The 26,652-nt window shown below is 36.7% G+C and overlaps 1 protein-coding gene across 1 annotated transcript in view; it reads left to right on the top strand.

Annotated features, from left to right (window-relative positions):
* ARHGAP15 (Rho GTPase activating protein 15) overlaps nucleotides 1-26,652 on the top strand; it is a gene marked incomplete at its 3' end in the record, with an annotated part of 333,310 nt that overhangs the window by 202,570 nt on the left and 104,088 nt on the right. Inside the window, exons 10-11 of the mRNA XM_084289199.1 lie at nucleotides 3,217-3,315; nucleotides 25,508-25,585. Coding sequence (XP_084145325.1) covers nucleotides 3,217-3,315; nucleotides 25,508-25,585 — 177 coding nt within the window. The remainder of the gene's footprint in view (nucleotides 1-3,216; nucleotides 3,316-25,507; nucleotides 25,586-26,652) is intronic.

Genomic DNA, 26,652 nt, shown 5'->3' on the forward strand with positions numbered 1-26,652 from the left:
AACTGTCTGTGTTTGATGTATGGTTTACCAGCCTGATGTAGACTTATGGTTAGAGCTTAACTTGTTAGTTCTGCTTTTGCAGCCAATTCAGAATAACTACAGATGCCCCAAGATATTAAAATTGACTGCTCAAATGGACTCAGTGTGGGAGTTTCATTGGTTTTAAATTGATAACAGCTGAAAGAGTGAATGATTAAAGCTGTATATGGGCATAGTATGCAGCTCCTTTGTACAAGCTCTTGTGAACAGAATCCACTGTATGGGAATTGCCTTTGTTCTAATAAAAGATATTTCTGAACAATTGTTAGTTTAAATTTTTAAATGATGAAACAAGAGCATTTCAGGAGCCTATAGAGGAAATAATTCCTGAGAAACTGGAATAACTCTGAGAAGATAAAGTGGATTTCTATTCAGAGGGGAGCATTTAAAGTTAAGTAGCATTCCATAAGGTGGTAATTGTGTCTATTTCCCAGGCATTTGAGTTAAATAAGCTGGATAGGAAACATAAACTGTCATAACAGGAGGTTAGGAGTGTTGTGTACATCTTTTTTTTTTTTTTTTTTTAAGTCATAAAAAATGAAGTTTTGAAGAGCCTTATCTCAAATAAATCAAACAAGGGCTTTTTTGCTTCTTTTATTCCTTTGGGAGCAGTTCTTATTTTTTGAAAAGATGTTCTGGGTAGTTTCTCCTTAGAAGCAATTTAATATATATATACACCTCTAAAAGAGTAAGAACCAATATCTTAGTTACACATAAATCTATTGAGAAAAAAAAATAAAAAAAAGGGTAATTAGCATTCATATAATGTCTTGTTTTTAAAATTCTGCACAAATATTAAGTAAGTTTTGCTCAACTATTCTTGTTACCTGTAAGTGTAAATTTGGCAGTGTAACTTCTGCCATTCCCATGTTTATGTACAGAAACAGATCCAGGAAAAAAATAAATTGACTAGAAATAGTCATGGAGCACCCAGAATTCAGAATATTTGTGTGACTTATTAGATCAAGTACTTCTAAAAATTCATGAATTTCTAGGAGGAAAACAAAACAAACAAACAAAACCAAGCTGTTCTGTGTCATTGTTTTACCAAAGTGTCTTTTGATGACCGGTGCCTATTTTCTAAAGAAAAGGTGTTTATTACCTTAACTGCAAAAGACATAATGTGACTATATCTGTAAACTGAAAAGTACATAAAACAAAGTTAAACTGTTTGCTGTAGAAGATGCAAGTCCAAATCCAGAAAATCCACATCCAGAAATGGGGTGATGAGGTGAGAATTGCGAAACAGTCTCCAGCCTTTTCAAAATTTCCTCCCAAGAACAGTGAGTATTCTGCATTCATACTGCAGACTGAAAGAGTAACTACAAAATCCTGCAAGCTGGTTATAAAGCAGTTATAGCACAGAAGAGAAGTTGCTGAACATCCTTGCATTAATTTCCATTCAGTTCTTCACATACTGGCCTTCTAAACCCGGTGTAGTTTCTTGACTGTTTTATTCCTGAAATTGTTTACAAGTGTCTTTGTCAAGCAAATAAGATATATTTTTACTTCTTTTTAACATAATTTATATTGGAGAATATTCCACATTATGCAAAGAATTTGACAGGTCTTTGCTAAAATTTTAAAAAACAATTAAGATGTCAAAAGAGGAAGTGCTAGTACATTTTAATCATAAATCTCTGTATATATAATTACCACTGAAGGCAGCTATAAATGTTTTATGAAGAAAATGTAACCAGACTGTGCTTTGTCAGAAACATAACCCCAAAACATGTAACAGACTGTTCGCTAATGCTTAACGCCACACATGCACACAACCTTCTTCAGTGTAGTTCTGCAAACCCAGTCCTCCATCCCTTCTGCAGCTGAAACTCTGGCTAGCTTAAATTCAGGCTTGCTTTGAAATACTCTACCAGAATGCAGATCACACACATTGCCAGGTACTGGAATAAACTTCCCTGATGCATGTCAAGAAGCCCAAAACTCCTGCCATCCCATGCACCCTGTCTTGTTTCCTAGCTTATTCCTTAGTCTGAAGTATTAGGAAAGAAAAGGCAGTCAAGCTGCGAAAGAGTCCACGCTTAGTAAGAAATAACAGCGGTTAATGATAGTAAGGCGAAGCTAATGTCATTGCAAAGCAGAAAAAGAGCAAACAGCATTTGGACTGGTGGTGAGAAAATGTTGTGCTCCTTTGAGGAAGAACCTTTCAAACTGATCACGGTGGGAGGTGGTGGAACTGGCTGTGGAGAAAGTGTCCTGGTGCCACAGATACTCTCAAGGGCTGCAGGCTCTTGAGGACTGAGTGTGCTTGTTGGCTCCGCTCTGCAGAGCCCAGCCCTGTGCCAGCACCCCTCAGCTGTCTTTACAAACATTTTTGAAAGCCTCTACTCCAATTTCCAAAGTGTAGTACGCTGTTGAAATGCTATATGGAGACTGTCTCTTTGGATAAATGATGGTAGTACAGTCCTATTGTTTCAGCATTTAACTGGCTCTTATTGAATAGTTTCGTTCATCTGTTTGATGCATTTTGATTCTAGCTGACAACATCCCCATTACTGATTGCTCTTTACGTAATTTCTCAAATATATAGAGTGGAAATTAGGTGGAGGAAGCTAATTAGTAATCTGAAAGTTTTAACTGGGTTATACCGATGTTTTAAGAGGAACATTCTGTGTATCAAAACTTTAACATCGTAAAAATTAAAATGTAGCATTATAAGGCTAAATGCTTATTTGTCAAGGAAACAACACAAACCACAAGTTAAACTTGATGTAACATATTCTATCCTCATCAAAAGATGTTTAGTACCTTCAATTTTTCAAGCAGGTAATTTGATGATTAAAACCTCCAGTAAAGATTAGATGAAATTGTACTCTGAGTCCTAATGATGCACCCACATGGTAGTTTATGGCCCATCCAAACACTCAGAGACCGTGGACTACAAGCTTGAGAAAGGTCAAGGTACAAATGAGAACTGAAGCTTTGACCTGAGTGCTGAGGCGAGCAAGTACTGAGAGGTCTGTGCTCAGGGCAGAAGGTAACAAACAGTAGGACTCAGAAGGGACTCGTCTCCAACTTTGTTGGCCCATTTCCCATATTGAGTTTTTAATTGATATGCAAGCTCGGCAAAAGAATAAATAAATAAATAAATAAAATATTGCTAATAATATGCTTTAATGCACTTTCTTATGTTGTTTTTTCTTTTCCCAAATGCAGATCAAATTTTTGGCTCCCATTTGCACTTGGTATGTGAGCATGAGAATTCTACAGTCCCCCAATTTGTAAGACTGTGTATAAAAGCTGTTGAAAGAAGAGGTGAGTTATTAATGTTTTGTACTATTTTTCGTTTCTCTGTTAGTAATCAAAAGTTTAACCTTGTAACTCTGCTTGAATTGCCAGAGTAGGCAGGCAGTTCAATTTATAATATAGTTATAGACTGAACTATACCCCACTCTATATCTTCATTTCCTTTATACAATAAGACATTAATAAAACCCATTTGTGCTGATTATTCCTTATATTTTGTTTGACATGTTGTTGTTTTAGTCTTTCTCTGGGTAAGTAAATGCTAAAAATCGATAAAATGTCAGCAACTTTCATCCTGAAATCTCTGGTGAATGTAATGCCAATACTTTTTCCTAAGTCCTGAATTGTATTCAACGAAAATTAATGTTATTCTAGTGCAACCACAAATATATATTTTTAACTCTGTACAGGTACCTATTTTTTACTGTTATTTTGCAAAGCCATGATACTGTGAGATTATTGGAAAGAGTATTCATCCTCATTAAAAGTTGTGATTAATTTAATAAGAAAGATTTTCGTAGTATAAAAAGATGTGCTTAACACCATTGCCTGCCTTCCTTTCTTTCAAGTGTATCTTCTCTCACTGAAGGTCATTTTCTTTGGAAGGTACATGCGGTAGATGCAGAATCTTAAAATGTATTGTATAAAAATGTGAGGCTTCATCACCATCTGTTACAAGTTTACAACTTGTTCCAGGGATCTGGGGAAACATATATCTTGAAAAAGATAGAAAATTTATTTTCAGAATAAGGCTGGGTGAACCCATTGTCACTGTCATATACTGGAGTCTCAGAACAAGAGAACCAATGGAAAATAAAAAGATATTTAGACTGTTAACCACAAAGGAAAAGGCTATTTTAATTCTGTCATTGTTACCTGGTTTTATAGTGAAAGGTGCAATAAAAATACCCTGGAGTTTCAAACTCTGGGAAATTCATGCTTTAATTATACAGCAAAGAGAGTACTGGGATATTATTATTCCCAGAATGATTGGCAGGAAGTCAGAGACTAACAAACTGGAGACTGTTCGGTAGGGGGAGATAGTAGCATTGGTTTTTTGGAGGAAGGCTGGAGGCTGGATGAAAGAGAGAGACAAAGAAAGGGGATACATTTGTGAAGTGACTATTAATAGAGGAGGAATTGCAAGGAGAAATTCAGAACTTGATAAAGAAAGGCAGGGATTACGGTAGAAAAATGCCACACCATGCAGAACGTGTCTAATTGACTGCTTGGTTGTGATCATAGCACAGGTTCTCCAAAAGATGCACTAGATATTTCGTAGGTGATTTGTGGTATCTGACCACTCCTCCAGGAGAAGCAAGGCCAAAGGTCTCTGCACTGCTGAACCATAATAGAAAAATCCAGGGAACCTAATTAGATGTTTATTGTCTGTGTGAAATGTACAAGGAAGAAAATGAAAATATCACTGTTTCTTCAGAGGAATCCATCCTTCGGAGTATTACGCTATTGTTCATATGTTTGTGTTTCCCTCAAAGTTGCTGTAACTTGGAGAAAGTCTATCCTTTTTAGTTAGTCTAGCATGTAAATAAAAGCTAATCATATGGCGTGAGATAAAAATTTATTTTTATCGCTGTATTTATGAGTTTATATTTGATATACAGTTTTTCTATTATCATTTTTTTGGATTAAGATGCTTGCATTTGCTCACATTCTATTTACTCAAAGTGTTGTTTTTACTAAGTTCTGGCATAAACTATCTCAGGACAGCAGTAATTTATGTGAAGCTAAGTCCAATGTTTATGCAAGCTTCTGATGACATTTTATACCGGGGTTGGTATTAGGAAGCAGTATGTGGAGGTGCCAAGTCTCCCGGCATGGCTGAGACTCAACAGATCTGAAGCCCTCCTCTTAATGGCCAGATACGCCTCCAGCCAAGATACTCAACTGCAGAGTCATGGGAAATACTTATGTACCAATTATGGGAAAGGCACATTTAATGAAAACTGTATGTTTACTTTCATAGTCTTAGTAAGATGGCCTAAATACTTAGTACAGCTGGCATATTGGCTGTTGTAGAAAAGCTTTTTTATTTTTTTCCTGAAGTTGTTTTTTTGTGTGTGTGTGTTTAGAAAATATATCATCTACATACTGTAACTGTACCAAAAATGTTACTTTTGTGCTTCATTTAAGATAAAGGATTATCAGGAAAAAAAGATCTTAGGAGACTAACCCTAAATGTTGCTTACAAAACTTTCATACTTTGCTGTACGGCTATATTTGTATTTATGAAGTCATGTTTTTAGTTATTGTTTACCTATTGATTTTCTTTCTTTTTTTGTGTGTGATTTTTTTTTTTAATGTTATCGCTGTGCACAGACAGTCTAGTGGTGATCTGAATAAACCATATTAATTAGTACATTTTCCTGTGTAGATGATGTTACATACAATAGCTAACTGTAGTAATATTCTTCCACAGATTAAAAATGTAGAGGGTGTCATTAACTGTTGGCAAGATTTCCTGTTTAGTTACACTATTTTTAAATGAATATCTACATTAAAATCAGAGGAATTATTCTGATATTTTTTCCTGCAACTTAGATCAGATTTTGGTTGTTTGTCCCCTAGGCTATTGTTTGCTCATTCACCACTTCAGGACAGAGGTGCTTTATAAGGTCTGGTCTAATTCTCACTCCATAATGCATACTTATCTGTCCGACACAGATTCACTTGTTCAAGAGTGAATTCCATGTTTTCAGGCTCATTTTGTAGTTATTAAAATAGAACAGGGAAGCAAAGGGTCTTTATACATTCAATCAGCCATCTTTCAGAGCTGGCAGTGGAGTTTTAGATAGATAGTAATTAAAAATATTCCCATTCTTGTAAACTTGCAAGGCAATTGTCACTTTTTTTCTTTCTTTCTTTTTTTTTTTTTTTTTTTTTTTGGGGGGGGGGAGGGGGATAACAAGCTTAGTTGTTTTTTTCTTCATTCTTCCTGTATTATTTATTCATTCACAATTTTTGATGGAATTCTTGCCTGAAGAATTTAATTCTACAGAGCTATGCCACTAAAGTCAATAGTGTCTTGGCAAAGTGTGTAGGACCCTGGGCATTTAATGCAAAATCCTTGACAGAAAAATCAGCCATGCATCTGATGTGACCTGGGAAGGGAATAATTCTGTACCATGCCATGGTCAGATTGAAGAAATACAGTGGCTACTCAAAAATTTCTACCATTTCTACCACTTTCTCCTTTCTCAGGGGACTTGAAGGGGAAAATTTTCACAGAACCCTGTATCCGTTTTTTGTTTTGTTTTGTATTTTCCCCTTGTGTATTCTGTTGGTTTGCCATCAACACCTACCTTGGATAGGCCCCGAGTTCTGATCTTTTGACCTGCCTTTTTAACTCCATGCTTGGCCCAGAGGGCATCTGATAGGTAGCACCAGCCCGCACAGAGCTGAGCAGTGCAGCAAGGAGAGCCTGGGACAATCCTCCTGCTGCTCTGTAATCCACATGCCATGCACTCTGCCAAGGGTGGGGCCCATTACAAGACCAGTGGTGCTGCAGATATGATTTCCAGTCATTTCTTGAGTCGCCTATTTATTTTGTTATTCGTGACCCTTTAAAGGTCCTGGCGTTTTTTTGCATTTTTTAAAATAAGTGAAAGGCATGAGTAGAACGCATACAAAAATAAAAATATCGGTCTACCTATACAAAAAGCCATCCAGTGTTTCTCATAGTAAAGTTTTACCATGTGAAAACAGCCTGATATTCAACCCTCTTCCAGGGATGATCATTTGCCCGTGTATCTAATAGCAGAGTAAATGAACACCCCAAGCAGTCAGTATCTTAAACCTATTGGTGGTATCCAGTGTACTTAGATTTTGTAAAGAAATACAGTACTAATGCTCCAGGGAAATATAATTTAACTTTCATCTCTCTTTTGAAATGTCCTTCATTTTCTCCCTCTGTTTCCAAATCTGAGTTAGTGTTCTCAAATCAGCCTAAATGACTTGAGAAATGACACTGCAGGCAGCAAGGCTGGTGATTACAGGTACAGTTTTCATTCTAAGCTGGACATTGCAGACATTGTTTTCTGTTGCTTTTCTTGGAGCACAGGATGCTCTGACAGGAATGATACACAAAATTACATATTTGATTTGATGCCCAAAAGCCACCCTGGGATCCATAACCTTGCTTAAAGATTTAAGAAAGACCTTTAGTCCACTTCTGAGAAGGTTCTTAGCTTAGAAAACTTTATCTTTCAACTTTACTTCTTAGCAGCTGTTATGTTTTTTTGCTGTCGTTTGTTTGACAGGATCCAGTTATAGGTTCCGATGTCTGTTTAAAGAAACAGGGAGGTTGTTGGCTTTAAAATTCCCTTACTGCTTGTGTGTTCAACATTTTCCCAGGCTTTTCTACATAGTTTGCCAAGTAAAGGGACTGACCTTTTGTAGCAAACACTTTTTCATTTCTAAATGCTCACTTTGATTTTTGTCCCATTTTATGCTCATTCCAAACTGTTTACAACCCACTAAAAATGACTGTGAATTATATGTTTGTGTAATGGATTCCTTTTGTGGTTGGAGTGGAATGTTTACTTTGAACAATTAGTTATCTTTGGGCAGATTATAGTGACCTGAAAAAAGAATGGCTAAAATTATTATAGTACCTTAACTATTTCCTTTTGTTATCTTCTCTGTTTGGCCAGTGTATTATTTACTGGGTTTCATTGCTCTGAGCCCCAGTGAACAAATCATGTTAAATAAGAGCAGCGACAAAAATCCCTGAGTGCAGGGCTCTCGGCCTGGGCAGGGGGAGATCTGCTGGGGTCGGACAGGGAGTTCCAGCAAGGCTTCAGGAGTGACCACTGGTTACTGGGAGCTTGGCTATGCAGTTTTCACAGGACACAGCTGGGAGAAAATTTTTAACTTGAAAATCAGATTTCTTAAAAGGCGTCCAGAGTTCAACACCTCAAAGAACCTAAAATCAATAATCAGTTTGGATTTGATGTCCATACCTCCAACTTCACTAGTCATAATGTCATTGTGTGTAGCAGTGCACTCACACACAAAGTCCCAGACCCCAGAATATTCAGTGTTTAAGAAAGAAAATGTCTTGAACAAAGACAAAGTACCTTATGGGATGTGGTAAAGAAATACAGTCGTCGTGATGAAGAGAAATGAAGATAGAAATGATATTTTAAACTACCTCACCTCCCAAATGCCATGCCAATGACAGAAGGTTGTGTCCCTTTCATCATTTTTATCTCTTAATCTAAATACTAAAGTGCAGCTAAAAGCACTTTAGAACCTATATATATACACATATATAAGAAAATTGTAAAAAATTACCTTCTAAATCATATACTGCTTAAAAGGTAGTCAGTATTCTGGTAGGACGTTTACATAGGGGAGGGTTCACTTATCTTAAGGAATTAAGCAAAGAGGAAATGAGTTTTTAAAATATAAAGTATTGTGAATATATTTACATAGCTAAGAAAAAAAAAAAAAAAAAGAGTATATAAAACCATTTCACAGTCTCTCATTTTCTAATGGTAGAAAGCACTGCCTAAGACTTAAAAAAAAAATAAATTCCAGCCAGCTCCTAACACTGATGACTCCCTTGCTGGGATCACTCGTTTTGGGCTGGTGTACTGGGTAGTTTAGTGGAGTGCAGTGGGGATGACAGAAGACCAGAGGCCTGTGCTGCCAAGGTATGTATTAATAACCAATTTATACAACCTCTGACAGCTTATTGGCATGTGCTGTGTTACTCCATATTATTAGATTTGTGTTCAGTGACTTGTTCCTCTAGGGTGTATTTAGCTTAAGCAATACTTTTAAATGTATTTGTTACTCCAGAATACTTCAGTCCCGTTCCTGAGGACCCCAAAGAGGCAGCTGGAACATACCGGGTATTTTTACCAGAGTATGCTCACCACCATCCTCGAGCTTCCACTAACTGTACGGTGTTCCTGAGCTGCTTCACTGTTAGTCCAAACTCATCAGACGGTGCCATAAAGGACATATTCTGGCAAGGTTTCTTTGAGAAGGACAGCCTGAGGAAACCTATGCTGCTCACAGGGCAGCTTTATATTTCAGTCTCAGTGCTGGGTTACTCTCCCACAGCAGTTGGCCCCTGCACAACCATTGAAAAGTATTTTATTTGTATTTTCTCTCTGTCATAACTTTTAGCATTCCATATTTCTATCTTCAGAACAAGAAATTGTTCATGAATAGTAGTTTGTTCCCTACAAGCTCATTCACTGAATTTCAATACTTATTCTCCTCCAGGAAGGTATTGTCCAAACTTTTTTCGTTCTCCCAGGCCTACACATGCTTCCTTGCTTACTCTGATATAATTTTACATACTGTTTCCAGTGGCTTTAGCATTCAGTACCCTGAAAGTACAGAGATCATATTGCTCCACCAAATGATCTGAGCTTCCAGTTCTGCTAATTTTGTACTGTTCATTCTTTCCCACTTTGGGATAATCTATTATACTTGGATCCAGGCACGCACTAAAAGCTAATACTTCCATGAAGAATGTGCAATTTGTACTGTTTAGGTTGTGATGAGATTCCTGAAGTCTTTTATGATTCTATCTTGTTCCAACAGGGCTTCTGCTCCCAACTTTTATAAGCACTGAATAAAAAAGAAAAGAAAGAGAAAAAAAAAGGAAACAAAACAAGCTGATAAAAAAATTACACACACACAAAAATATCCAGCAGTTCAGCAGATAAAGCTTTTTCCAGGGAATTCTAGTGGGCTGAGGAAAACTGTTTCTGAGGGCATTGAACTATGTTTACTTTAAAGTGGCCAGCAAGCACAAACTTAAACATACAGACGAATGCAATGTAAAACAACCAAATTCTGAGAAAAGCCCTTGCGAGTTTGTGATTTAAAATGTTTTTGTGTTTTTCTCCTTCTTCTTCTGAGCAGAAATTAAGAGAGGTTGAATTTAGTGCACACATATTGGCAAGCTTTCCCTGACCCGTTCTGTCTTCAGGCTCAGGCAATCCCACTATAGCCACCTTTCTTCGAGCAAGAGCCAGTTAATAGCGTTGTGCAAGGTCCAAGTCAGAATTGGCTCTGAAGGGTATTCACTCTGGGGCCTCTGTGTCTGCTAGAAAGCCACATTCCGAGTTAGAAAAAATATCGAGAAGTGTCAACAGGAAACATCACGGAAGAGCATACAAGACAAATTAGACAAAAGGAGACAGAAAAAAAAAAAAAAAAAAAGTCTTGCAATGACAATGCAAAAAGAGAAAATAAATATATATCTAAAATTCTGAGAGCAGCGATTGTAAGCTAGTCAGAAGAATAAAAAGCCAAAAAAAAAAAGCCAGGCACTTGAACCAGTTGCTGTCTTTGTCATAGTTACCTGATACCTGTTTCCTTGATTAATCTGTTCCAGAGAAATGTATCCATTTCTATGAAAAAGGGGGGATTTGTATTTTAAGCCTTGCCAGTAAAAACAAGCAGACACTCAGTGTGCACCAGAGTAACATTTACAGTGCCTGGGCCAAATTCATGCCTTGTGTAATTTTATTGCTTTTACTGGAATTACACCAGAGATGAGCTTGGCCTTTTGCCTTTTTCTAGCATTGTATAATATATCTATTAGTGAACATGTAGAAGGAAATGGTGCATTTTGTCTTCAGAATTTTCCATAAAATCTTTTTCAATAGGCTTAATAAATAAAATAAACCACTTAACCTATGAAATAAGAAAGAATCAAACAGCATTTTCTAGATATTAAAATAATGTTAATACACTTTGTAAATCAAACAGTTGACATGTCTACATGCTGAAACAAAGTCTAGAGAAATTTAAAGCCAGCTGACTATCTCTGGTGCTTACCCCATGCCAATGAGAACATGAAGGTCCTGACATAGCCCCTAGTCAGATTCAGGAAAGTTCACACTTGAGGATATCCACATCCTAACCATGAAGAAGATTATTTATAAAAAAAAAAAAAAAAAAAAAAAATCCCGTCTTTTCCTCCTGAATAAATTGAGGATGTGAGGCACTGTGCCTTACTACACATACTGTCACGGGCTAGGATCTGGCACTATTTCTGCCGCAAATCCCATTTAGTCAAACTTTACACTTCAGCCATTAGTGGAACACTTTGGGCTTATGCTTGACAAAGTGAGTCTGGCCTAGAGATGCTCACAATAAAAAAAAAAAAAAAAAAAAAAAAAAAAAAAAAGGTTTGTCTATTAAATTCCTTTAGGGGAAAAAACAAAGGTAGTTGTACGTTCAGATTCTTTCAGCATTCCTGCCCCTTAAAATAAATCTATGGATATAAAGGAAAATTATGAAGGCATAATTCCACAATGTACACTAATTGCTTTTCCTGCCTAAAAAAAATAATAGGGAAAAAAAAAATTAAAACAAGTCCACTATGTTTTTCAAAAGTGTTACTGCAATAAAATAGAAAAAAAAAATAGAAAAAAAAAAGTTTTGCTGTCTGTATGTAACACTATGGGGTCAGTTTAAAAAAATCCTTTCTCCTTTTTTCTGCTTGCAATTGAGGAGAGCAAATAACTGCAGTTGTATTTTATTACTTCAATTATTTGCTGTAGCAGCTTGCGTTACATCAATGCTTTAACCATATAATATAGCAGCCTAATGGGATTGATACCTAAGTGAGAGAAATTGTACCAACTTCAGGAGCAAGGCAGAGGGCAAAGTAAGACCAGCTTAAAAAAGAGAGTTTATGTTAAGATTTTCTCTTCTTTAAGAGGAGATTTTTTAGTTCCTTTTACTCCTCTGAATTTATGAAGTTGATCTTGCTAGCAATCTAAGAACTAAATCGCCCCTAAATTTGCTACTGCATTATAATCGGACCCGGAATTAACATGTCTTGTAAAGACCTCCGGTTGTATATTCACTCTGCAGATTGCTTTATTTTAATCAGGATCCTCACAGATCATGGATGTAATTATATAGCAAAACAACTTCTTTTTGTCTTCACGCAGACAAACAATGCTCACTGGTTTGAGTGGAATGACATATATGTAAATGAGAGCAAAATGTGGCCATTTTGTTTTATAACACAGCAGAACCATATCGCTTCGGTCCTGAATAGCTGCAGGCAGCCGGATCCAGCTCTCAGCGATTCCTTCAGGCACCTTTTTTGCTGGTGCCAGGGATGATACATTTGAAACAGTTCAGATTCTTGGGAAACAGATATTGCCATTAGGAACTGCTTTCTCATGTTTATTCGACTCTGTAATTGATATATTTCATTCCATACTTCCTGATTTACTGAAATCAGTCTACAAAAATAGGTACAGACTTCTTTTTAAAGACCCAAGTAAGTCCCATTTTTGTGGTCAATGGATGTTCCTCACAGTGTTTTGTTGGATCAGAGACTTAAACTTTATATACTTGGATCAGAAATATAAATATCCAGATTTTCTATCAGGATTTCAAAACAAAGAACAAAAAACTTGAGCAGTTGCCCAGATTGTGGACCATTTTCAGGTAATACTGAGGCTCTTAAAATCACACCGGACCCCTCCAAAGCAAGAGCAAAGCAATGAGGCTTCTTCAAGTTCTTTTTGCTCAGAAAACAAAAAACTCCTCAAAAGACAGAGAGTAGCTATTCCCTGCCTCTTCACCCCATCTCCCCAGGAAATATTTCCCCCAATATTTCAAACCATATGTTTAGATTTGTCAGTCCTGAACTGACATGGTGTTACGTGACATAACACACCAGAGTAGCTGCCACCACATGGCTTTCCTGTGCCAGCAGCAACCACACAATGGTGTTGGAGGTACCACAACTTTTTGTTTACTTAGAAGTGAAATAATTTTGATGAGTGTATGGTATCAGTTAGCAAGTGTTGAGTTCTTTATGGTGATATTGCTCATGTCGACTTAAATGGAAAACGGATCAGCTCAAAAATCTTTAATAAGAAAAGTTTCTTACTGTACTTGTAGTGATGCCCTGTGGAGCCACTAGAACTAAAAATCTGTCAGCGTACTTGGTAGAAACTTTGTTTCATGGTTCTCTAACTCATATGATTGAGATTAAATTGAACAAAATCTTGGCACATAGTTTGGCAGTCGAGAAGCATTCCTCTGTTTGTGTGTGTGTGTGTGTGTATGAGACAGGCAGGCAGAGAGAGGGGAGAATTCAGCAGTCACTCAGTTGGTGTTAAATTATCAGGTGCTACATATTTTTAATAAACCTTAGTGGAAAGATAAGATAAAACCTCTTCTAATGAAAATTGCTTTCACTGAGGTTATAGACTAAGCCTTAAACAAGCTGAGCATCTACTGTAACCAATTAACTACTGAAAATAAAATCATTCAAATTCTCCAGTCCGGCTAACCCATAAACCAGACTTGAATCCGAACAGAAAGGTAACATTCTAGAAAGGGTGCTCTTTAAGCATTCCAGTTTTCCTGCTTTACCACTAAAACAAAGGAGCTCAAAACAGCTTTATTTAATGTGTGGGTCTGTGACCTGCAGGGCTATCCTCACTGTGGTGGCAGATCCAATGATGGAGCTTTTTGCTTAGGTGCCCTTCTACCATCACTGAGCAAAGAGATGTTCCCTTTAGGTATTTTGCAGTCACAATATAATGTTTGAGAGGCATCTGGATTTTCACTCCAGAAATTGTTCATAATGTTTTCCTTTATTATCTTTATTTCACTTGCATTTTTGTCTTCTGGTATGTCGTACATTAAAAACACAAAGAGTACGGCTTACAGTGAGAGTCTGTGCTAGAAACTTTGGAACTGTCTTGGATGTCTCTGTAGTAAATGTTGTTAATGATTACTGGAATTTTCACCAAAGAAGGAAATTAGATATGGAAAACATTGTATGCCAACTTCTCCTTTCCAAGTCTTTAGAAATACCAGAGGATCTGTGTGAACCCTAGTAAAAGGGCTGAGATTGGATTTCCACCTTCCTTACATCATTCCATGTTGCAGTCAAAATTAAGATACAAAGGCAATGATACAAATCAAAATCCTTCCCGTAGCCTCAAATTTTAAAATAATTATCTTCCATGAAAATATCAAATTTATGCCTTTACTTCACCCAGAAATCAGCTAACAGATATCCAGTGCATTATGCTGCCAGCATCTAGCCTTTTTTCTTCTGAAAAGTCGGTGTTTTTTCTTTATTCTTTGCATGTCTCAGGTACATTTCAGTTATGTTATTTGTATCTCCTTGTGTTATTTTTTTTTTTAAATATCTGAAAACAGATAGTAATTTCAGACTACACTTAACTTCTTTTCAGGAACTCCTGAGGAATTCATACATGAGCTTTGTGCTATTTAATATAGTGTACTCTAGTATGGATGGCAAACTATATAATGAAAAGTATTTCTGTGTGACCTATGGAGTGGCTTTTGTCAAACTGGTGAAGTATACACTAATTTCTTAAGTTCTGATACTCACCACTGTTTGTAACCCAGTTCAGGATTTCTGTGGTTTCGGTAGATCTCCTGACTGCATTCCTTACCTAATATTGCTTTGGTGACAGTTCAGATTTTGTCCAGATTAAATGGAGGCAGAAAAAGTCTTTTATGTGACCTGAGCCTGTTTGGGACAGTTAATGTCCCATATGACAGGAGAAATAAAATACAGAACTGTAGAGTCCTGCAGCTAAGAGGAAAAAATAATGGAAAAATATGTAAGCACGATGGGCTTGTGTCATGTTAAAATTAATGTTTCAGTCTTTTGACATATTACTGCTTAGTGTCACTGTTTCATAGTGACAGTTGTATTTGTCAAGTCATGTTTGCTAAATATGATTTTTGCAAAAACAGAACAATTTTGTTCACTTATTGAGGGAAGTTGCAGACTAGAGGTTTATCACGCAGAAGAAGGTGTAAGAGTTCAGTGGAACTCCATGATCTCAATCATTAGCGGGTCTTTAAATGCATGCAGTGTATACTGGGAAAGATATTCATGAATTAGAAGCTATCTATGCATGTACATACACACACACCTTTGTATTATCACATTTATATGTTAGCCAGACATGCAATGCTAAGAATAGCCATATCTACACTTATCTTCCAAGAAAGCCTCTGAGTTTTCCACACAGGCATGGACTGTAACACCCACAGGTGTCTGATAGTGTGCCGTAGGGTAAAGAATCTAATTTTTAGATGTTTTCTCCCACTTAGAGATAAAAGGCAAATAGACAGATAGACGCCTACAATCTTATATTAAAAAGTAAAACTGTTACCAGCTGCACACAAGAGCCCGAACTCCATTTTTAGAGCACTGTTCTGCTAGCACAATCCTTCTATTAGAAATATTGAGCTGGTCTAATTTCTAACCATACGAAACATATCCAGCCTTCTGTGTTATGCAATGAAACAAGTGCTGTCAAGTGCCTCGCTGATGTTTCTTTAACTGTTGTTGGACTACAGCAGATAAACTGTGTTCGCATCCACACCACAGCAAAGCACCATGGCTGTAGGAAGTGCCCACAAATGGTTAGGCAGGACTTGCTCCTGGAGACAGCGAGACAGATAGCTTTGAGACATCTAAGCTTGAACGGAGCATAGCTGTCAGGTAAAAATGGGGCTGTTAGAGAGACAAATACGGGGCCTATCTGGACTCCTCAACTATATCTAAAATAAATAAATACATAAATAAAAATTGTCCCATGACTTTATATTTCTATTCTAAACATCTCTATTCCATCCTAAATTTCCTATCCTTATCACCATCCTTAAAAAAATAAAATAAAAAATCTCTGCCAAGCAAAGGTACTGCTGTCCAGAAAATGTAAATTCCTTACCCATTTTGGCTGAAGGTTTTGTGTGCCCAAATGTATGGATCTTCCACTTGCAACCGTTAAAAGTCCCATCAGCAGCAGTGCTGGTCAGGATGGGGAGGTGACATTGCCGAGGTCTAATTTAATCTCTCACTATTGTGAAAGATGTGGAAAGATTTGTCCCTACTGTGCACTAAATTCTCTTTAAAATCAGCATTGGGAGTAAGGGATGTTTGGAGAATTGTGTCTGTCCCTTAGCTTTTAACCACAGTTCCTACTGATGTCAGTGGACCTGACTGAAAGTCCCATATAGTCCTAAGTGAGGAGTTAGACCCCCCAAGTGCAATTTCCCTTAGTATTCTGATGCTGCTCAAAAAACACAGGCATGATGTTGGTGATGATGGATCCCCAAATGAAGCACAGTTTAACCAAAGTGGGAGGATTTAGCAAAATGCATAAATTTCTCGTATGCTACTGTCTGTAACAAGCAGATCCTCAGCCAGTTTAGTGAGCATAAGTTACAGCTGGCTTCTGCTGGAATAGTTTATGCTCTTGACCCTCCTCAGTTGTGTAGCCAATAGGGAGTTGTCAGGCTACATGTGTTTTTAAACTTCTTTCAGCTAAATCAGAAATCCAAAAGCAAAATACAGCTCTCAGCAGTATCATGTGGAGTTGTGACACTCCCTGGAGGGCTCAGGGTCCATAAACCAATGAATGGATTACAATGAGGCATAAATGTAGTATTTTCATCCATGACAGATATAATCTTGAGCCTGTATTTTTCATGTTACTTAACTCTTTCAGAACATAATGTGCGACAGAAAATGTCTTATAATGCACATTGCAGTAAATATCAGTCAAGTATGCTTTATTGCTGAGCTCTACATGTTTCCAGAAGTTAACAGGCACAGCTGGGATGTAAGAAATGGCAGTGTTGTATATATTTCTTGAACACACAAAATACCTTGGCTCTCTTCTCCCCTCCACTCAACATTACATCCCCAGCTGTTCTGAGCATGTCAGATAGTGGATGAGTTTTCCATCAGCAGCTTCTCCTGAAATGATAACCTTTATTACGGCTTTCATTCTCCCCAAAATAAACCACATTATCCACATTGTCATCACATTCATATTAGACTGTATTGTATATATATAGCAGATATTGCATGGCATGGAATAATAGAAATACTAACTGATGGGAGGTGGTAAACTGCTATTAGCAGCTTTACCTACCAGAAAAGAAAAATCAGTTCTAGTATTTAAAGTCTTTTTTAAAGTCTTTTTTTAAAGTCTTATTTAATGACCCTCATAAAAATGTCTCAGACCTCTCTACCTGAAATCCCCTTCTGTCAGCCCCTGTAGTGCCATATGGCCACGATGCCACATGGGTAAGTGTAAGCTGCACATCTCTGGGAACATGAAGCTGCTTGTATCCTAAGAGAAAGGAGTGCAGGTGAAAGAACATTCAGCTTCTGAAGACTTCTGATACTCCTGAAAGACTATTTGTGAATCAGAAAGCAGAAAAAAAAATAAATAATAATAAAAAAAAAAAAAGTATATTTGATAAAGTAGCAGGGAACCATAGATATTCTATTTTTTTCAGATAAATCAAGTGTTGGTCAGAATGGACCTGCTAACATGAAAAGTAGTAACTGCAGCAAATGAGAGCAACTAGGAGTGGTGAAGGAGGCATTAAAATAGAAAACAAATAAACAAATAAACAAAAACAAAAGCAAACAAACAAAAAGAATCATCAAAATTAAATACTAATGTGTTACAGAGAGAGAATGGATATTTCCAAACATTTGCTAATTTCAGATATTATATATAATGAGTTGCATCAAGTAAGACGATGTTATTTCTTTTTAACTGCCATTCCATTTAAACCAGTGAGTGATGTGTGTACTTGAGGTCTGTATTTGGTAGGGATTTTTCCCCTTTAGCATAAACCTTGTTGATTTAAAAATTGAACAAAGATGAATCAGGTGGTAAATGTATTCATGTAATCATTTTCATTAATAAGCCGTTATAAATAATAGAGGGAAGGTTTTAAGTGTATAATTTTCTGTAGCACAATTGAGATTTTTCCACATCTTCAGCAGTAAGTTAATTAGAATCACCTGCATTTTCTTGGGCGGACACCAAATGGATTGCAAACAAAAACAGATTAAAATAGCTGTAGCTCATGGCATACAGATGACAAGATTCACAAAGAGGACAATCAGGCAATGAAAACCTCCTCTTTTTCAAACATTTTTAAAGGAAATTCAGCTCTTGTGAGTCGCTGTAAAAAGACGTTTGTAAGTGTTTCGCTGAAAGACTAGAATGGCTTTGTTTCTGATCCCATGATGAGTGAAAGAAATGTTTAAGAAAGATCACTTTACAGAGAGATTCAGACTGAAATGTGATGACTGTGATTCAAGCCAAGCCAAAAATTACAGCTCAGAATTAAAGGGGATGGACGTGGCTTGGGAATCCATTTTCCCACATTCCTGAATCTCAATCATCCCAGCCAATGTTTAAAAGAAAATACAGTGGAAAACAATGAGGTCACTTTGTTTAGCTGCAAGAAGCAGGACTATCGGAACGGCAAAAGTATATATTGGAAGTAACGGCAAAATTACAGTGAGCACGCTGCATGTTCGATGGTTTCATTCAAAACAAGTAGCTTCAAAGCCTAGTTTTTTTTTTTTTTTTTTCTTGTTACAGGGAGCTTTCTGAGTACATCTTCTTGTTCCTGGGGTTTTTAAACCATAAACTTCTTGAATGTCAAAGACAGAGAAACACAATAGAGAAGACGGATACAGAGTGAGCTTGATTTAGGCATTAAACAGCAGCCCTGCATAGCAGTGAACTGTGTGCTAGTTTAAATTGCACTCGCTCTGTACTGTCGCTACCCTTATTTATTTGTATATAAATATCCAAGTAGAAATTCTACCATCAAGTGATATGAAACAGAATAAAGTATATCATCCATCATATTCACTTGTTACTTATTCTCAGTATGTAATGCTCATATTCAGTGTTGTAATTGCTTCCATTAAACAGTTTCTACGGGGTCTTGAAAACAATAAGATCTTAGTCAAGCTTTTCTCCTTTCATTGCATCTTGAAGTTATTACCGCAAGAAAAAATGAGATTTTCTTTTTATGTAGGAATGCCCCTCATCTTCTTGATATTATTGCAGTCAAACATAGGATTATTTCTCATTAGCTAATTTCCTAAAGAGATTCACCAAACCTCATGTCAGACACCTCCTATAGACTCATTTCTTAGCTTGTTAAGAGCTAGTACAATTATTCCCTTCCTTCTTTCCCCCACTACCCTTGTGTTTACTAAATTCTGATACAGTCTTGAACTAATAGAAAAAATAAGTCCTTGTTCATCCTACTTTCAGTTTGGGCTTGCCTGCCAGAGGTTCTGCAACTGGGCAGTTCTGAGGTCATGAGTCCAGTGCCTGCAAATAGTGGGAAAAGTTACCTGTAGAGAGGTCATCTTTCCATCCTCTCTTTAATACAATGAATGTATTTTATGTTTCATTTTATTTGCCTTAGTATCAAATACAGTGCTCTACTGAAGATGCTGTTTGCAGTGCGTGAAGAGGTGAGGTCTCTTCCCCTCTTCTATTTTGATATCCTCTTTCAATAATTCAAGGGATCACATTAGTCCTCTTTGCTGTAGAACTGAACTGGGAGGTTCTATTCATCTGGTTATCTAAAATAACCCCCAAGTCCTTGGCAACCTATGTCCAGAGTGCTGGGTGTGCCCTGTGTTTTTCCATATGAAAACTTGTTTTACTGGACCATTTAAGGTGGCAATTCAGACCTTCTGTAACTTTACCTGTCCTCATCATTATTTAATACCTCCCCGATCTTTGTGTCATCTGCTTACTTTGCCAACAGAGATTTTTTATTGTTGCTCATATCTCTGATAAAGGTATTAGATGGCACTGGACTGAGAGCTCCACTCTTGCAAGCTCTTCCAGTTATGACCTTGTTAACTGATATCTCCCATTAACTACCACATTTTGAGGTCTGTCATTGAGCCAGTTTTTAATCCATGTAATATATGCCCTGTTAATTCCATAAAATGCAAGTGCTTTAATCAAAATGTCATGTGGTACTGAGTCAAATGCATTTTGGAAAGCCAAATATACTATTTCAACACCACTATCTTTATCATCCAGACCTGTCAAAAATCCAGTCTTTCAAAAAGATGCAACAGGTTTGCTAGACAGGGCCCTGATTTCCATGAAACCATGCTGATTAAGATTAATTATATTTTGCTCTGAATTATTTGTTCATAGAGTCGTGAATTAATTATTTAAGTAGACTGTCTGGGACCGAGGTCAGTCTAGCCAGTCTCCGAGCGCATCCCTCTTACTGCTTTTACAGTATCAGAGTAACTCTTCTGCCACTCTTTCCAACCTTAGTCATTTTGAAATATTTCTCTATATTTTATTTGCAAATGAAAAACACATGTATATTATGATCACTGGTAAGTGAAAACGGTGTTGTTGTTTTTTTTTTTTTTTATGACAGCAATTATCTCTCTGTTCTTCAGAGTGACTTCCAATATTACCTGCTGTTCAGTCTCCTAGGTTTGTTTATTCTTGTCTGGCTGGTAGAGCTATCTAGCATGGCAGTTGTATGGCACCCACAAGAAGGGTGGTTACGATTTCATTCCAGCAGAACAGGGCAAATCCTGATGTCAGTCTCCAGCCCCACTATTCAGGAGTTTAAGGGCATGCTTAACTCCACATAGCACAACCCCAAAAAGCAGAATAGAGATGTCACCAGCACTGAAAGCCCCACTGAGCACAAATAGTCTCATGTTCAAATAAAGCTGGTGCTCGTTTCACTCTGAGATGTGTACCGGGTTTGCTGGTTCAACCATCTTCCACTCACACCACCTCTGCATCACACCTCATTGTATGTACAATAAATTCCATGTGTATGCTGCTAATGCCTTCATGTTCTTACTGTCTCTGTGGTGTAACTCAGGTTTGGTTTGATGTTCTCACCAATTTCATCTCTGATTTCCATTGTGTCAGACAAAATAAATAAATAAGTAAATTTCTCCTATATTTGCCTGAAAGCCCAGGTACCTTTTGTATCCTAATCTAGATGCAGTGCTTTCAGTGCTGAATTTTAACATGTTGAATTTATTCATTAGTACTCTTCATGATTTTCCTTCTAATGGCATAGAAGTATTGATCTTCTGTAAAACTATTTTTGTTGTATGCTGTTTTGTGGTGTTTTTCTCATCAGCTTGCCATTGGTGAGTTTGCTGCATTCACACACTTCTGCCTCTTTAAATGACTTCATGCCTCATTTCTGTGCCCTTAGTAAACTAAAAAAAAAATGTTTATAACTCAGGTATTTATGGTAAGATGTATATGAAAACAGGAGGAAAGAATTATAGTTTTAGGGAGAACATACCCTGATAATGACCTCTGAAATATTTGTAAAGATAGCCCTGGGCATCTGAGCCCACAAAATAGTTTATAATACAACAGCTTGATTACATAATGATACTTTAGTTTTAAAACGTATGATCTTTCTGTTTATGGGAAGGCATAATAGGCTCCTTTGAAATACAATATTTTTGCCCTGAACATAACTGATTTTAAATGAAAGGACTAACTAAAGAATGCCTTTTTTCAAGTTTGTACTTCACTTTGTTGTTGAATCCAGCACGATGGTTTCTTTTATAAAACTCCTAACAGGCCTGGGGACCACACCTACTTCAGGATGCATTAATTGTAAAAGTTTCATGGGTTTCCATGCAGGAAGTTACCTCGTATCATTTAAGATGATATGTTTCAAGTTCTAAATCTTGTTAAAAAAACAAACAGAGAGAAAAACATCTATGTAACCAACACCCCAGCCACTTTCCCCTCATCCCCCTGAATTTCCTGTTATATGTTCAATTTTAAGATGTTGTCAAACATTCATTAAGCTTAGGCAGAACGCAGTGTGATTTGGGAGAGGGATTCATTCTCTGCACCAAAACAGAATTAATGAGAGCATTTCATTCAAGACAGTTCATAACACATCAGAATAACTTCAGCCAGTATCAAAGCCTAACATTTTACAACTTTTGTTTGGATATCACCTAAACTCTTCCTTTGCCTGGGTTTTTAATGCTTTTTCTGCACTGCCTGGTTCCAGCTCAAACTGCTACTGGAGCTGGCACTGACCTGCATACATGGTTGTTTCCGCTTTGGCTAAAAACAGGAGAGCAAGAAATGTTCTTAACTAATGTTCTTCTAAGACCTTCAGTGCAGTTCTGCAGAGTGTATTTCTATCAATTGTTTATGAATTCTGAACAAACCTTAATTTGGCTACCTTTTAACTTTCATATCAGGAGAGCCTGTGTGAATTTTTAATGAAAGCTAAACCTTGCCTATAGTTAGGGTGTTAAACTGATGTATTCTTGAATAAGTCATTTTCTTACATTTCTTCTACCTTTACAAAATTTAGAAGGATGGAAACATTGAAGTCTTTATCAAGTTTTTGGCTGCCATTTGTAATTGCAGGCCCATGCTATTCTCAGGTTCCTCATTAAAACAAACAAAAACAAAGTTGGAGCTTGGGATATAAAGCAAATAAGGTAATTCTTCCCCTCCAGGGCAAAATCCAGTAATTCATTTCTGATAAAACCCACTCCAAAGCACAAGAAGGTCAGCCTATAGTGAGCAAGCAGTTGGACTTTATTAAAATGAATATTTTTCCTGAAATGTTCTTTACCGCTATACTTGAACGCCAGCACCAGATAGGAAACTCTGAACAACTTTTGTTTCATCTTGTTCCCTAAGTATTTATAGCCTGCCATGAAGAAACACTGACAGCAGTGCAGTGATGTTTTTATTCTTGATAGAGGTGCCCTTAAAAGTGAATTTGCTTTGAAAATTGCTCACAAAATCAGGACATTAGAACTATAAAGACATCTCTTTCTTTCTCTCTCCCTCTCTCATTTTTTGCGCCTAATTGGATTTCCAAAATAAGTTGTTAACAATCCAGCTAAGATAATGTGGTCATGAAAAGGATGTCCAAATCCACCAATTTACATTGGTTTGGTTTGGCTTAACTTTCAAAGTTCTTGGAGCAGAAAGTTGATGGCACGTGAACACTATAATTGGCTTGATATTCTTGGATTTTTTTCTCCCTGCCATATTGTATAGTGTCCAAATGAAATGCTAATCAGAGCTCGTTTCTGGACCAAAGTAAATTTATAACAATAATAATTCACTTATATACTCCACATCATTTTGCAAGATGTAATATCCTCCAATTTACAACATAGTTTGTCATTTTCACTCGATCTGGATAATTTATGTAGTTTCATACCAAGGGGGTTGAGCTGTTCCAAATTGATGCTATTAATGCGAGACGCTGCTATTTCACCCAAAGTGACATGTATTGCTTTCACTTCCACATATCCCAAAAGGTTGAGAACTGAGTTGAGTTAAATCCAAATAAAAGTTAACATTCTGTTTTGGGGCTTTTTGTTTGTTTGTTTTATTTTTCCTCTTTACTTTTTGGTTTAGACTTCAATTTACACGATGAAATTCTTAATCTTACCAACAGGAGTCCCATATTCCTAAACAAGGAACTACTCTTGCTCTCTCACTTTCCCCTTTCTAAGATGAAATGAAGTTCCTCAGTTTTAGGATAAAATTGCATTATTTAAACATTTTAGTAATTTCCATTTGCTCATATGTTATATATCCAGTTGATGGATAACTTCCAAGCGTTCTTGATTGGCAAATCCTTTTTGATTTCTCTTAAATAAACTTATTCTTTATCCCTCTGTAACCAAAGGGGATCTTCCTGAAATGAATCATCATTTTCAGTATTATGTTGCAGGATACCCACAGGTGCAGGGTAGAAAATTGTCTAATAAGAGGAATAGATAACCAATGTATAATATGGAATTGTTATTCCTCTTTAAAACAGATTATTTTTTGTAAACCAAATCAGAAAGTTCCTTGCAGGGTGGACATAAAATAAGAACTGTAATTTGCAGAGAGAAAAACAAACAAACAAACAAAAAGCAACAGTAATTTGTTTCTGTCTGAATCAAAAGTAAAATTAAATCTTTTAAAAAGCCTCAAGATAGTGACATTACCTCCAAACATTGGACTCTGCTGCTTGGGGCACTCATCTGCCAAGGCATGATGCAAGTATCTTTGAAATGAGGACTTGAACTTCAGCTCCCTCCTGTTTAAGTATAATTACAACTGGGCTTCTGAGTTGCTTTTTGACTTGTTTTCACTTTTTCCTATACTTTCCATTTTTCCTTTTTCCTCACCCTGAATTGAAAAAAGAAAAATTCCCACTAGACACATTGTCAGAACTGAAATATTTCCTGAAAATATTTAGTTTTGACAAATTAACATTTTCCACGAGAAAGGCTTTCTCTGAAATTGTTTGCCAAAAGCTAATTAAAACTTGTGTTCCAAGTGATGAGTAGCCTTAAAAAAAAAAAAAAAAAAAAAAAAAAAACTTTTTGGTGTAGATTCTCTTAGTTTCTTGTTTACTTGCAAGCCTTAAATGTGGAATGACAATGTACAGTTTTGTGTTTTCAATTTTTAAGCATGCAGATTTGGTCATTGTTTGCACAATAGCTAATTCCCCAAGGAAAGGAGAGCAGTTCCCATGTGCTTTGAAATGCTACAGCTATGCAACCAGGGCTGGAAGTGCTATTTTAAACAGTCATATCAGCAGAGCTTGCTGTAGGAGATAATATGTCACAAAAGGGAGTATGACATCTAGTTTCACCTAGAAGATAAACCTTGAGTAGATATGCAGGGAGAAACAAGACTGTCAGGTTGTCCTTGAAAAGGATGGCCTATATAAATGAAGAAATGCACTCCGGGGCATATGCTATTTGGGATATTTAATTTCAGCTTCAAACTTGTCTGATCTGCTATGAAGAATATAGTAGAGAAGCTTTAGTTGTGTATAGTCTCACACACGTCATGATTTCAGAGTGGGCATCTCACCACTTTATTTCAGAAGGTCACAGCCTCAGAAATTCACATCTGAAAAACCCAGGCCCCAGACTGAGAAGCTTCCCCCATTAATACAAGCTATTAGTAGAAGCACCCCGCGTTTCAGCAGGGCTAACATACTGTCGTGTGTATCCCAAACAGCCCTTCTCTATGAACACAAGAGCTAATTCACTTTTCCTTTCCCGTCACACTCAAATACCTTTGCAGAATCGTATTCTGCTGACAGAATTACAAGATAATTGCAGTCAGGTATTTTGTATTCACTTAAGCTAATCTACCGCTTTTATTTTTCATTGTTGTTGTAATCAGGCAGGAGGCACTTCAGTTTTTGTCAGGTGGATTATTTTTCAGTCATTCACTGCACTGCACTTCTTCATACTTGTTAGGGCGCTTCTGGCTTCTTGACAGACATACAAAGAAAAATACTTATATGATCTAAAATGAAATATGTGTTTCTCTTTCAGGTCTAGAAGTTGATGGAATATACAGAGTTAGCGGCAATCTGGCAACAATACAGAAGTTACGATTTGTTGTCAATCAGGGTAAGTGATTCCTCCACCCTGGTAATGTTTTGTTTAGTATTTAACTGTCTCAGATGACAGAATTTCAGAATCTGCTATACATTAGTGGCATAGAATGATGAGCTGTGTTTTGGAAAAGAGAGGAAAGGGAAGGTAGAAAGATATTGCACAGAGGGAAATGTCAGTTAGGAGAGAGGAAAAACAGCACAGTAAGCAGAGGAAAATAGTAGTTAAACAGGAGATGAGAAACAAACAGAAAAAAAGGAGGAAATGAATAAATGAAATAAGGTGGCAAAAACAAAGCATATGTAGAAAACCAAAGAATCAAAGTGAGAAAAAAAAAGAATGAAAGGAAAAATAGCAGATTGTTTGGATGTTGAAAGTTAAACAAAACTAAAAATAGAACAGGGATCCAAAGGAAAACAGACAAAGAGAAAAAGGTGCTGAAAAGAACTGAAAAAGGAATACTAAAACTAAAGTCCCGGCTCTGACAGAATCAGTGGAAGATTTACCTCTGATTTCAATAAGGATCTGATCCCAGGAAATAAGAAAGATGAATGTTTGGGGAACTTGAGAACCAGAATTAGAACCAAGCATTTTGTTATGGTTTTGTTTAATGAACATATTGCCCTAGATTCCGCATATAATGTACATATGTACACATGTACACAGATGTAGCTAAAGGAACCTAACATTGATCAATAGATACTGTTACAGGTGTGGAAGCTGATATTGGTAGCTAATTAGGATACATGACAAATACATTGACCTCTCTGAACAGTGTACTACTCTTGGCAAAGACTAAACGTATTCGCATTTAATTGCTTAGCAAATACCATTGATGACAGTGAACCTCCTGATCCCACTTAATGAGAAAAACAAATTAAGCTTTTCAGAAATTTGGAAGAAAAAAAAATCTTAAATTGTGTTCAAGACTTTATGCTCTTGGATTAATCAAGGATAAATGCAAAGCTTCTGCAACTTTTTATCCTACTTTTTCCTTCACTCCTTCACAGTTACCTGACAAATATTACTAGAACTGCTAAATACTATGCAGTGTATATGGTTTTGTTTGTTTGTTTGTAGAT

Source organism: Netta rufina, assembly GCF_964035555.1.
Source record: "Netta rufina genome assembly, chromosome: 6".
In the NCBI taxonomy this organism is placed as follows: Eukaryota; Metazoa; Chordata; class Aves; order Anseriformes; family Anatidae; genus Netta; species Netta rufina.